This window comes from Cyprinus carpio, chromosome A4, assembly GCF_018340385.1.
Source record: "Cyprinus carpio isolate SPL01 chromosome A4, ASM1834038v1, whole genome shotgun sequence".
In the NCBI taxonomy this organism is placed as follows: domain Eukaryota; kingdom Metazoa; phylum Chordata; class Actinopteri; order Cypriniformes; family Cyprinidae; genus Cyprinus; species Cyprinus carpio.
The window spans coordinates 4,592,454-4,605,400 of NC_056575.1; the positions used below are offsets into that span (position 1 = coordinate 4,592,454).

General features: G+C 38.2%; 2 protein-coding genes across 2 annotated transcripts in view; both read left to right on the plus strand.

Moving 5' to 3' along the window:
- The first annotated feature begins 532 nt into the window (after window positions 1-532).
- LOC109075085 (probable G protein-coupled receptor 85) lies at window positions 533-3,448 on the plus strand. The gene is made up of 2 exons (XM_042747739.1): window positions 533-788; window positions 1,917-3,448. The coding sequence occupies exon 2, from the start codon at window positions 2,075-2,077 to the stop codon at window positions 3,209-3,211; it is 1,137 nt and encodes a 378-aa protein (XP_042603673.1). The 5' UTR covers window positions 533-788; window positions 1,917-2,074; the 3' UTR covers window positions 3,212-3,448.
- Window positions 3,449-3,593: 145 nt separating this feature from the next.
- Window positions 3,594-12,947, plus strand: part of LOC109074599 (transmembrane protein 168-A) — a 56,811-nt gene continuing 47,457 nt past the window's right edge. The window contains exon 1 of the mRNA XM_042747409.1: window positions 3,594-3,817. The gene's annotated coding sequence lies outside the window, so the exon portion shown is untranslated. The remainder of the gene's footprint in view (window positions 3,818-12,947) is intronic.

Sequence of the window (12,947 nt, forward strand, 5' to 3'; positions counted from 1 at the left end):
TGCCAAAAATGCAACAGAATGAGACAACTGTCTTGTTTCTTATTCAGGGCAATGATGTGCATCACACACAATAGGCTGTGCCAATTATTTATGTTGTGTAAGTGTATCCTGTGCTGAACCATAGGCTACTCGCTCTCTCTAAGCACATTAAAATACGCAATGAAAGTAATGATAACCTGATTAGATAAGTTCAAGTTCAAAGTCTTGCTTGTCAAATACAGAATGTTGAACAGCAATGCAAAATCCGTAAAATATGTAATACACATATGACACAATAATAAAATATTTAAAAGGTTGCTTCACAATAAATGCAGAAAGCCCACTATTATTTTAACTCTTCTATTTATGTATATGTGATAGATAGATAGATAGATAGATAGATAGATAGATAGATAGATAGATAGATAGATAGATAGATAGATAGATAGATATTACAGTGCATAAGAAAACAGGCACGATAAATACAGTGACACTACTGACATAATACAGATACAGTATACACAGTAAACATTTATTAAAACACATGCGTCGGCGCATATGACACTAGTACACTCTGATAAAGGGCAAAAGGGATCCGTGATGCTGCTGCACCCATCAGTGCAGATGCTGCTGCTGCTGCTGCTGGGATCACAAATAGCGCCAGTGCGCATGCGCCAACCGCACCGTTTACTGTATAATCACAGTGGGGGAAAAAGAGCAGGCAACAAAACTAAACCTTTTTTTTTTACGGCGAAGTGACTGCTGCCATGTAAATAACCGCCAGGGAAACAAAGGGGGAATATCAACAGGTATGTTTTTAACTGATATTTTATAGCGCTGTCTCTGTTGCACTCGATATTTGCATGCATGTATTTGAAGGAATTGCTGTGCCTATAATGGACGCTCAGCCATCCAGAAATCATTCCGATTTAAAAAGCAAAGGGGAAAATAGACGGTTTGTGTACTAAAATCGCACGCAAACACCCAAAAGATCCTCTATCTGTTGCTTATTTTGATGCAATGCTCTGAAACGTGTTCAATGGTGGATGTTTTTGGGAAAATGCAACTGGATACACAAAGGTTTATTATTTTATTATATAGAGAAAGGCTCTTCGTGTATTTAATATGAAAGAAACGGGAGGCTGTTACACAGAGTCGATTTATAGATGCCATCCATTGTTTGTTAATTTTTTTTTACCCGAATTCGTCATCATACCAATACTAATAAACAATAAATGTAGGTTAGAGGAAAAAAAAAAATAGAAATGCAATTCTAAAGCTTATGCCTTTTTTCCCCAAATGACTTGCATTAAATTGTTGTTGCACTGAACGTCTGTATGAAACACAAATAACCTATATGTATCTAAAATATAACATGATGCATTTCTTCATATTCCTTTATACTGTCAATCATATAAGGATTCATGACTGATTTTACACAGTATCATGATAAACAGAGGGAATGAACACGGTCAGATTCTGCAGGATCTTTGGGTGTGATCAACAGCTTTTCTTGCTGCATTTCGACAAATGCTACTTTCGGGTGAGCGGATAACAATCATTAGATTTCAAGTCTTTTTCCATCGTATCACGGATGAATAAGCCTCTAGACGGATGTCTAGTCGTGGTGATGAGCATCTTGTCGACTGCACTCTCTTTCTTTGCCGTTATTTATTTAATTTGCTTTGGAAAAAGGGGAGATGTTGGGGGTGGGGGTCTGTTATTTTAACCAGGATTTATGTTGGTGTCCAACACTGAATCCTTGTGTTGAATTTAGCAACTGTATGAGCTTGGCTCAGACGGCATACCGTTGCAGCCGGAATTTCGTATGCAATTAGAAAAGCAATCTCTATGACAAAAGAAATGAGCAATACAACGCAAAGCCCCCCAGTTTGTTTTGTGTGAGCGAATCCTAATGGGTGGATCGTGTTTTTCAGGAATCCTTTTAGGTGTGATGAGACAAAGGAACAAAGGATGTCTTAGAAGAGAGGCAGCGACGAACAAGGCTGAGACCTGCTTCAAAGTACACCAGATGGATCTATCGCTTCCTCTCCATCCAGATCATGATACTTGGCTAAAGCTTTAAGCATTCTCTATGATCCCTTCTCCATCTATGGCGAACTACAGCCATGCAGGGGACCACAACAACATCTTGCAGAATGTCTCTCCGCTCGCCACTTTCCTTAAACTGACCTCCCTGGGTTTCATCATCGGCGTCGGTGTGGTCGGAAACCTCCTGATCTCCATCCTGCTGGTCAAAGACAAGAGCCTTCATCGAGCGCCCTACTACTTCCTGCTGGACCTCTGTGCTTCGGACATCCTCCGCTCAGCCATCTGCTTCCCCTTCGTGTTCACCTCCGTCAAGAATGGATCAGCCTGGACTTACGGCACGCTGACCTGCAAAGTGATCGCCTTCTTGGGCGTGCTCTCCTGTTTCCACACTGCCTTCATGTTGTTCTGCGTTAGTGTGACGCGGTACCTGGCCATCGCCCACCACCGCTTTTACACCAAGCGGCTGACCTTCTGGACATGCCTGGCCGTCATATGCATGGTGTGGACGCTGTCGGTAGCCATGGCGTTCCCTCCGGTGCTAGACGTGGGCACATACTCCTTCATCCGCGAGGAGGACCAGTGCACCTTCCAGCACCGTTCCTTCCGCGCCAATGACTCGTTGGGCTTCATGCTGCTCCTTGCACTCATCCTCCTGGCCACCCAGCTTGTCTACCTCAAGCTCATCTTTTTTGTCCACGACCGCCGAAAGATGAAGCCGGTGCAGTTTGTCCCCGCCGTCAGCCAGAACTGGACCTTCCACGGCCCGGGGGCGAGTGGCCAGGCCGCAGCGAACTGGCTGGCCGGCTTCGGCCGGGGCCCCACACCTCCGACCCTGCTGGGAATCCGGCAGAACAGCAATGCGGCGGGCCGCAGGCGTCTGCTGGTGCTGGACGAGTTTAAGACTGAAAAGAGGATAAGCAGGATGTTCTACATTATTACCTTCTTCTTCCTGAGCCTGTGGGGACCCTACCTGGTAGCCTGCTACTGGAGGGTGTTCGCCCGAGGCCCAGTGATCCCGGGAGGCTACCTGACGGCGGCCGTGTGGATGAGCTTCGCCCAAGCGGGAGTCAACCCCTTCATCTGCATCTTCTCCAACCGGGAGCTCCGGCGATGCTTCAGCACCACGCTCCTCTACTGCAGAAAATCCAGGTTACCGAGGGAACCCTACTGTGTTATATGAAGGTTCGGTGGCGTTTCTTGTTTATCCGATGCGATTTTTGTTTGGATGCCCTGGTTGATCAGGGATGTGTTCAATTGTACAGCTCTCTCTTCCTCCTCCTCCTGTTCCTCTCACTCCCTTTTCGAGGCCTGTAGTTGAACCATCTGAATGGAATAAAATGATGAATGGACAGAGGACAAGTCCCGTGTTTATGTTCTAGTAAACAACCAATGCGAAAGGCCATTTGAAACCCAATACGCAAAAAAAAAAAGAAGAAGAAAAAATCTCTAAAGAAATAGAAAAAAAAAATTTAAGAAAAAAAATGGATACATCAAGAAGGGACTGACCTTTGCTTTGGATATCTGGAAGACTCTGGAAAGGGTGTAAAGAAATCAAACTGTTACCTTAAGGAATCACTGGAATTTGTGTCTAAAAAGTTGCACTAACGAGAAGACCCGAAGATGCTTTTATTTGCTCCGTTGCATTGCAAGGATGTCTTGTTTTTTCCAAACTGAAATACGAATGCTTTAATTTGCAACAGACTTCTCTTTCACTGTAAGTAAACAAAACATGTGGGGTGACTAACTGTTGGAATACACCTTCACGAGAGGATAAATTGGTTTAAATGTAAGTGATATCTTTTTTCCTTTTAGGGTGGGGATGGGGCGGGCTGGTGGGCGGGTCTTAAGGGGGCGGGTATTGTCGTGTGGTTTCCGGGAATTGCAACTTAAATTATTTCCTGTAGTTTTATGATTCATATGGTATGTCTCTGTTGTCTGGCAATGTTATTTTCTTATCTCATTTTTCTAAGTCTAAAAACCAATGTTTGAATTTTAAAACGTTGCTCTTGAGAACCTTGTACTTAAACTGACACTGGAGAACCAGTTAAGCTAAGTTCAGTGTGGCATATCCATGTACCCGAACATGCAAATTTTGTTACAGATACCACTCCAGCTGTTCTTGCCTTAATGGTTCTGGTGTTTTGTTCATGTTTTCATTTGCAAGGTGAGGGTTGTTTTCTAAATCCACTCCTCTAAAATGTCTCCTCGAGGTATTTCAGGAGGCTTTACACATCAGGGCGAAGTGCATGTTAATTTGAAAAACAGGATCCACCACCACTATCACAGGCACAGATCGTGCACCGACAGCCCATTTCTTACCCTGTAATGTTTGCTACACCCCACTGAGTGCGCAGAGCACAGGGAGCATGTGTGCGTGGACGTATGTGCGTGAGTGTGTGTGCGTGCGTGTGTGCGTGCTTGGCAAACAGCTGTCATGTCAAGACCAGAGCCTTAGTCTGAAATCTTGCACAATTTGTAAAAAATGTAATAGGAAAAACAAAAAACATTGTATTTAAGGCACAGAGTCTTGTTTCTACTTTCCCAACATTTGCTCTCTACTAATTGTTTTGATTAACTTACTTTTTTCTCTTGTGGCCATTTTAATATTTATTCTGTATTCTTTTTGTATATTATAGGTAGATAAGTGTGTAAGTTTGTGAGTCTTTCATTTTGAAGTCCCGAGTGTGAGTACTGTTTAAGTTAGGACTGCAATTGCTGAAAGTTAACTGTGTAATCTGTTGCTTACATTTTTGAAAATAAAATTTTACATTTTGCAAAGTCTGTTCTTGCTATTTACTCTTAAAAGCACAGCCCTGGTCCCACACTTTGTTTAGCAAGCCCAAAGCGAAATGAAAGCTCAATTAGAGAGGAAAGCATGCATAAATATTGACCGAGGCAGGCTAACAAGCTTATCTTTGCTATTAATGATCGCTTTGCATTGAAACTGTCATGATTAGTCTCTCCTGTTGGTGTTCCTGTTTAATTACTGTAAAAAAGTTCTCTTGTCTCCTTTCTGATACATTTCCATGAAACGAGGCTCGCTTTAGCCATTATGTGCTTTTTGCTTTGTCACTTTACCTCTTAATCTTCTCTCTTTCATTTCTGGCTAATTTCGGACTGTATGGAGTTTGTTGGATGCCGCTTTACCCTTGTGAGTGCTGCTGAAAGTGATGAATTATCTCTGCATTCTGCAATTCAATACAACAACAGAGTTTTTCTCTTTTAAATGTTACAGTTTCGATGCGTATTTCGAGCTGACCTGAAAAATGCTTCGAGTGGGCATGCATTTGCTGCAAAATCACCTAGTGTTATGATGTGAGGAGTGTCATTAATATGGCCGGGAATTTCTTTATTTAACTGCAGCCTTCGTCAAAATCCATTTAGGTTTTGTAGGCGACCAGGGATCCTTTCATTTGAGTCCATTAGCCCCTAAGTAATAGGACACTGGTTAGAACAGATCCTGCCAAATATTTCAACAGCCTCAATTTAAAGCCTTGGATTTTATCTAAACACCCATAGAAATTTTGACATATGTGGGACGCAGTACATCTAAATTAGAAATGGGGGTTCCTGAGCAAGGCCTGATGCATTTATTTTGTGATTTTAGCTGTAGTTTCCCGTGTAAAGGTCAACATTATCTTATTACCTCATGCTGAAATTATAAATCAAGTAAGGCATAAGTAAGGGCATTTCCTGTCTCTATGATTCATGTCTTTGAGATTAAAGAAATATCTCTACTTAATGTATTTTGATTGTGCCAATTAAATTATAAAATTTTCTATGGGTTTGATGCTAACCCCTCGCTCACTAATAAGCTCAATGAATGTGAATTCTTTAAACTGACTTTCTTTAAATTGACTTCATTTGTATTATTTTTTTTAAGTGCACTAAGTACTTTATTGTTTTTGTCTTGTCTGAAAACATGACTTCTGAAATACAATTCTATGCAAAAGACCACCAAGATTCTTTTTCCAATGCCACTGTAGAAATATGTTACCCACAGGCATATTTGATTTATTAATTCTGCAACCAAAAGTGTTTAATAATGGGGGAATATGGAGATACTGTAAAATGAATATTCAATGATCATGTGATGACAACATGGCGACCACCATGTGTAAAACCACTAGACCATATATGACTTATGTAAGCATACAAACATGTTCATTCACTAATCATTTTTGGTAAATGTCAGACCTCTTTTTTTTAGATCTATTTTTGGCATTTTTGCCTTTGTTATGATAGGACAGGAAGCAAAGTGGGAAAGAGAGAGGAATGGGATCAGAAAAGGTCCACCAATGGAACAGAAAATACTTAATTTGCTTTTAAACTCTTTTAGAAGTAAATGTTCCAAAAGAAGATTTTTCTAGCAATGCAGTAGAATCTTTCAGTCAACAGTTCTAAAAAGAACCATTTTCATGGTGTAAAAATATTTTAATAATCTGAAGGATCTTTTTTAATTTTAAAGAACCTTTTGTGCAATGGATTAGTTCCAGGGATGTTAAAGGATTACTTCACCCCAAAATGAAAATTTTGTCATTAATCACTTACCCCCATGTCATTCCAAACCCGTGAAAGCTTCATCTTCGGAACACAATTTAAGATATTTTGGATGAAAACTTGGGAGGCTTGTGACTGTCCTATTGACTGCCTAGTATTACACTGTCAAGGTCCAGAAAAGTATGAAAAGCATCATCAGAATACTCCATCTGCCATCAGTGGTTCAACCGTAATGTTATGAAGTGATGAGAATACTTTTTATGTGCGAAGAAAACAAAAATAATGACTTTATTCAACAGTTTGTCTCCTCTGTGTCTCTCCACATCACCGTAGTGCCATTTTGGAGAATATGAGCTGAATGCAGGCAGCTTACACGCTTCTGTGTCAACTGCGTCACAAGGATATGTTTTCTATGTGTATTTACACTTTGATTTGAAAGAAAACAGCACATCCGTGCAGCACGGCTGACACAGAAGAGTGTACGCTGCTTGCGTTCAGCGGATGTTCTCCAAAATGGCACTATGGTGATGCGGAGAGACACAGAGGAGATGAATTGTTGAATAAAGTCGTTATTTTTGTTTTCTTTGCGAACAAAAAGTATTCTCAATGCTTCATAACGTTACGGTTGAACCACTAATTGCAGATGGACTTTTCTGACGATGTCTTTCATACTTTCCTGGACCTTGACAGTGTAACTTACTCGGCAGTCTATGGGACAGTCACAGGCCTCCCGGTTTTCATCCAAAATATCTTAAATTGTGTTCCGAAGATGAACGAAGCTTTTACAGGTGTTGAACGACATGGGGGTAAGTGATTAATGACAACATTTTCATTTTGGAATGGAGTAACCCTTTAAAGGTTCATGGAACCATTTATGCCAATAAAGAACCTTTATTTTGTGTATTGCAATTTATTAGCCATCCGTATGAAATATGATTACTTTTATTTGAATCACATTTACATTCTTAATTTATAGGTGAAAAAACATGGCAACCTCTCTTTGTAATCTTTTATTAAAGTATGATAAATTTCATTCTAGCTTAACGAAACCTTCTTACTTTTTATGTGATGCCCGCTGTTCACAATCCAATCAATTGCAAATTACCCATATTTTTCTCACTGAATATTACATTTCGCTCAAAAATGCATAACATTATAAAAGTAAAATGGGTTGCAAATGCTTTTATGTTCAACTTTCTTCTCTGCACAGAACATGTATTTTCCATCTAGATTTTAAACAGTTACATTAGATGACATTTTGCAGTCTTCCACAGCAGAATAACTGCCAATTATCGTCTTTGACTAAGCTTCTGCAGATTGGATTTTTTTATCTGTTGCTGCCTTAAGTGTCCAATAAACCTCAAATAGACTTGTGAGAGTCCAGTAGTCCATAACATGGCTGACCAATCAGGCCTCTTTAATGCATGCAGAGGGCAGAGGCCCCTCCTGTAGCATGCTGATGTACTGTGACAGCTTTATGCACATGTGTTCCGTCAGTTCATTACCGGATGTGTGCAAGGCAGGTGGAGCGGAGTAGATGGGTGAAGGGCGATAGGGGGAGGTTCATTACAGCACTGTTAGCTTGAGCTGTAAAGCACGATTGGGGCCACAAGGTCCTCGTTTCTCTCAGCATCCCTGGTGAAATATCACAGAACCGGCAAACAGTTATCAGTGTTTTAGGATATGCCTATGCTGTCGAGGCAGAGCTGCAACAGCAGGGGTTTATTGTAGCTTTCGAGGGGTCAAAGAACTCCTCGAATGTAGCGCTTGCAGATCGATACCTAAAGTGAACAATAATGGAGAAGTCATTGTGTTCGTTGTTAAATTTGTGCCCTACAAACAAAATTGACTCGATGCTAACTACAGCAGAGGTGTTCGGCAGTGTGGTTTCAATCAATCCACATTCTGCTGTATTAAAACGCAAATGTTAGCATTAATATTGTTAAAGCTGAACTGTGCCACTTTTCTGATAATATGATACTCTGTTTGCATGACACGCTTCAGTTTTAACAGAGATTTCTAACATGTCAAGCAGGGTTTCTACACATTTGTTGACAAGCTGTCCAGAAAAAAAGCCCCATCTGCTTTAGTCTGAAGACGTCTGGATGGGTTTCGAATGCCCTTTATCTGGATGAAAAAATGCATGCGGAGTGCAAGATGGAGGTGCTTGAATGAAAGGCCAATAAAAATCAAGATGATGATGGCTGTTCCCTTGGGACCCGCTGCATTGCTATATTTATCGTCATTCACATTTCTGTAACAGTCCACCGGGGCCTTTGAATACAAATGATCAGGTAGACCGGACCATAAGTATGTGTGCATGATTAGATCCTAGTCTCAAAAAGTCTGCAAAGCTTAGTTTTATCTGCTAGTCATGCTGTTGGCTTTGAAAAGTATCTCCCTGCTTTTAATAATAACTGATTAAATTGTGGGATATGAATAGAAGAAGCTTCAAAGGGTTTCTTCAGCTTATTTAAAGAGATAGTTCATAGAACTTATTGAAAACTGTCAATTTTTACAATCTTCACATCATTTTGTCTTCTGTGGAACAAATCAGGTGAAATGTAGTCAATGTTACACAAGTAAGTGGCGACAAGTGGCTTCTTTATGAGTGAATCGTGGATTTATTTAATCAAACGATTAATTCGGGAACAAAATAACTGACTGTCATTGTGAGTGACTCATTAATTCATTTACTCAACCAGTTTGTTCAGAAACACGGATTCGCTCATGAAAGAAACAAGTCACACATAAGTGAGTAATTGAATCCTTCATTCAACTGATTCGTTTAAAACCCCTTCATGAACAAAACAAGGGACTTTTTATATGCAAAATTCATTCAAAAGCAATTATTTATTTGAGAAATTAAACACCATTGTGCTTGCTCGAAGATTCATGTTTTGCATTTAAATTTGCTTTGACTTCAACAAAACTAAACAAAATATCTCGCAATTTCATGTCTAAAATGTAAGTTACCCAGTTTCATCTTGTTTACTGAACTGTTGTATAAAAGCAATATTACACGTGCAATGTAACATAACTTACTATCATAAAAGTTGTCCATGATTTGTATTGTTTATATACTAGCTATATAAAAATTATTTATCAATATTTGAATTAGCTTTATTTATTATTTCAGTTTTCACATTTGTAGTGTTTTTGTCCATTTTTAAAATTTAATTTGTTGTTTAATTTTTACTATATCTATTTTTCTTTAATTTATATTTCAGTTTTAGCAATTTTAGCAACTTATTTTATTTCAGTTAGTAGTTAAGGCAACATTTTCATTTAAGTTTTTTATATGTTTTTCAACTAATGTTTATTTCTAACTTTATTTCAGCTTTATTTTAATTAATGATTTCTATTAGTTTTACTTGTAGTTAACAAAAACAAAGACAGATAGCTGCATACAGGTAAAAAAAAACAGTTAATAAAAAAATCACTTGCATGTTTAACAAAAAATAACTCTGTATGAGTATGGAATGACACAAGAATAAATAATGACGGAATTTTCACTTGTAGTTTTTTGTTTTTGTTTGTTTGTTTGTTTTTTGTATCTTATCGGAATGAAGGATTGAAATGTAGCTTAAATATACTCCCTATTCATCCCTCTTCCCTGAGTTAAATTACACCATCCCAGAGGAATTCAGACATCAGATCACCAGTGCCACAATCAGTAATGGATGACGTGCACGCCGGCTGCTTATTTTCCTGACATCACGTTGACAGAGGACATTATTCATTCATTCTCCATCATTTCCTTCACGTCGGTGCAGCATAAACAGCGATTATCTGCTGGAGATCAAAGATCTTTCCTATAGCTGCGTGGAAACCTTGATTAAAATCTAAATGTTTGCTTTTGTATTCCAACTACTGACATGTCCCCTCAAAGCCCCTTTAGGGTGACTACTGAATCAACACACTGCTGTAGATGCTTCGCTCAGGTTTCTGAGAGAGCTAATGGCACTACATGCTATTTAATAAAAAATGAGTCAGTTAACTTCCAAGACAGACAAATTGTTATGATAAATGTGACAATGTTCTTCAATGTGCAAATGATTCTATATTATATGTGCATTACAGCCATTTACTAATGTTAGATCAATGTTTCACAACTGTTTTTGCTTCAAGACCCAGATTTTACATTGTACATCAAGTGGGGAGTACCAAAATTGTGCAAAATTGAATTTCAATGGTTTCATGCTCTTGGCAGCCAATAATTCACCTCCCAAAACACACTGTGCTTGATACACACATCCATATTTATCATTGTTTTAAGTGAACTCATATTTAATGTAGTTTGGGCTGTATTTTCTTTTACCTTATGTGGTTTTTTTGAGGGTTTTTGAGGATGAAAATACAGTATATCACACAATGTGTTGATGTCGCCGTGCAGCTAATTTGTTGAATCTGTGTCAAAATACTGCACAACTTAACATTAACAAGAAAATATGAGAAGAGTTTTCACCTTTCTATTTTAAAAGTATTAAGTCTGTTTGTCATTCTATCTAAAATATGTCCATATGTCATGTTTTTTCTATACTTTCCACAACCAGAATAGACCCATTTTTGGGTTGCAATGGCCCAGTCGAGCACCAATGCTTTTAGAGCACAAGTGATGATTCCTACTGCGAATGGGTTAAATATTCAATGGTCAGAAATCTTTGTCATCTCATTTCCAGCCTCATGTAGTCGTACAACAAGCTGTGTTTGATATACGAGGACAGGATGTCATTTGCATGTCATCTCTTTCAGTTACAGTGACACAGAGTCAAATGATGAGACTACAGAACGCGTCAGCATAAATGGGGCATGCAGTACAGATCACCAGTGAAAATGCTTCTGTTTTATAATTTAATTAATTAATTTAGGCTCTTTAGCATTTTAACTGACTCAGAAGATTATTGCACTGAAATACTGTATGCTAAAATGTTGGTTTATGTGTATTAAAATGCATAAGGTGGCGACTTTGTCTTTTAGTGTGCACTTGGTCAAAAAATATGGAAGCCCATTTCCGGCACAGAATTTAAATAATAATAATAATAATAATAATATTGAGAAAAAAAATAGGCAGGGTTAGAAAAAATGTCAGAATTGCAAGATATAAATTCAGAATTTTGAGATAAGTTTATATTTAAGATTTAAGTTAAGATAATTTTTTTTATTTTGTGTCGGCCAAAAAAAAAAAAAAAACGGACCTACAGTACGACATATAAAATTCAGAACTGCGAGTTCTCAGAATTGCAAAATGTTACCTCACAGTTTCGATTTTAAAACTTGCAACTGTGAGACTAACTCGCAATTCTGAGAACAGAAGCCTGAATTGTAAGATGTAAACTCGCAATTATGAGAAAAAAAGTCAGAATTGTGAGATAAAAAGTCACAACTACCTTTTTTACTTTTAATTCTGTGGTGAGAAAAAAAAAACTGCAAGATGTAAACTCAGAATTGTGTAAACTTGGATTTGCAAGAAAGAGTCAGAATTCTGAGATTATATCTCACAATGCTGCCTTTTTTCTCAGAATTACGAGTTTACATTTTGCAATTCTGATGTTATGTCTCGCAATTATTAAAAAGACAAAAGTTTAATCTGAATGAAAGAGTCATGTCTTTCTTACTACATCAAATGAATCTTGAAGCAGGACTCAGTCTCCATCAGCATGCACAGCACTGAAAGTGAGGATATCCTTGTACCTTTGGACCCTGCTGGAAAATAAGGGGTTTGCTTTATCATTCTTAACAAGCAGATACAAATCTGAGAAACTCATGGACCAGTGCTTGGCATATGGGAATGAAGTGGAAGTCTGAATTGAAGAGGAATATGAAAAAAAAAAAAATTAAAAAAAAAAAAGGTTTGAAGGTTTGATTGTGGTCAAACCAGCAGCTCCTCTCTAACTACCGCATGCTGGCTCTGCTTGGTTTTACTGGCAATGTGTTAAAATACCAGAAGGATCAAACAGACAACCACAAACATTTTCCCTTCGCTTTATGAAATATTTAGAAGCCACTCAGAGGAGGATATATTCAGATGCTTTTTTTCCAGGAATGAATTCTAGCTTTAAAAATGGCTGATTTTTCAAGTTCTTTATATAGCATTTGTGTATACTGCACAGCCAATAGTATGATGTATATATTTTGTGTACCTTTATTTCTCTTCCTTGATGCACTAGGCAAGATTTTATTGCATTTTCTGGTGTATATCCGCCTACAGTAAATAATGACTGGGAAAATTCAATAATGAGACATAATGTTTTATCTTTAGAGTTAAAATGTGATTGAATATTGTGTTATGTGATTAATTTCATCAGTATGCTCTCCAATATGTTTTTAATGTGCCATACAATACTGTACTTACACATTCTGCAAAATGCAGTTGATATTATCTATCTATCTATCTATCTATCTATCTATCTATC

Excerpts from the sequence above, each read along its gene's own strand:
- LOC109075085 (XM_042747739.1), top strand. The coding sequence starts at position 2,075 with ATGATCCCTTCTCCATCTATGGCGAACTACAGCCATGCAGGGGACCAC.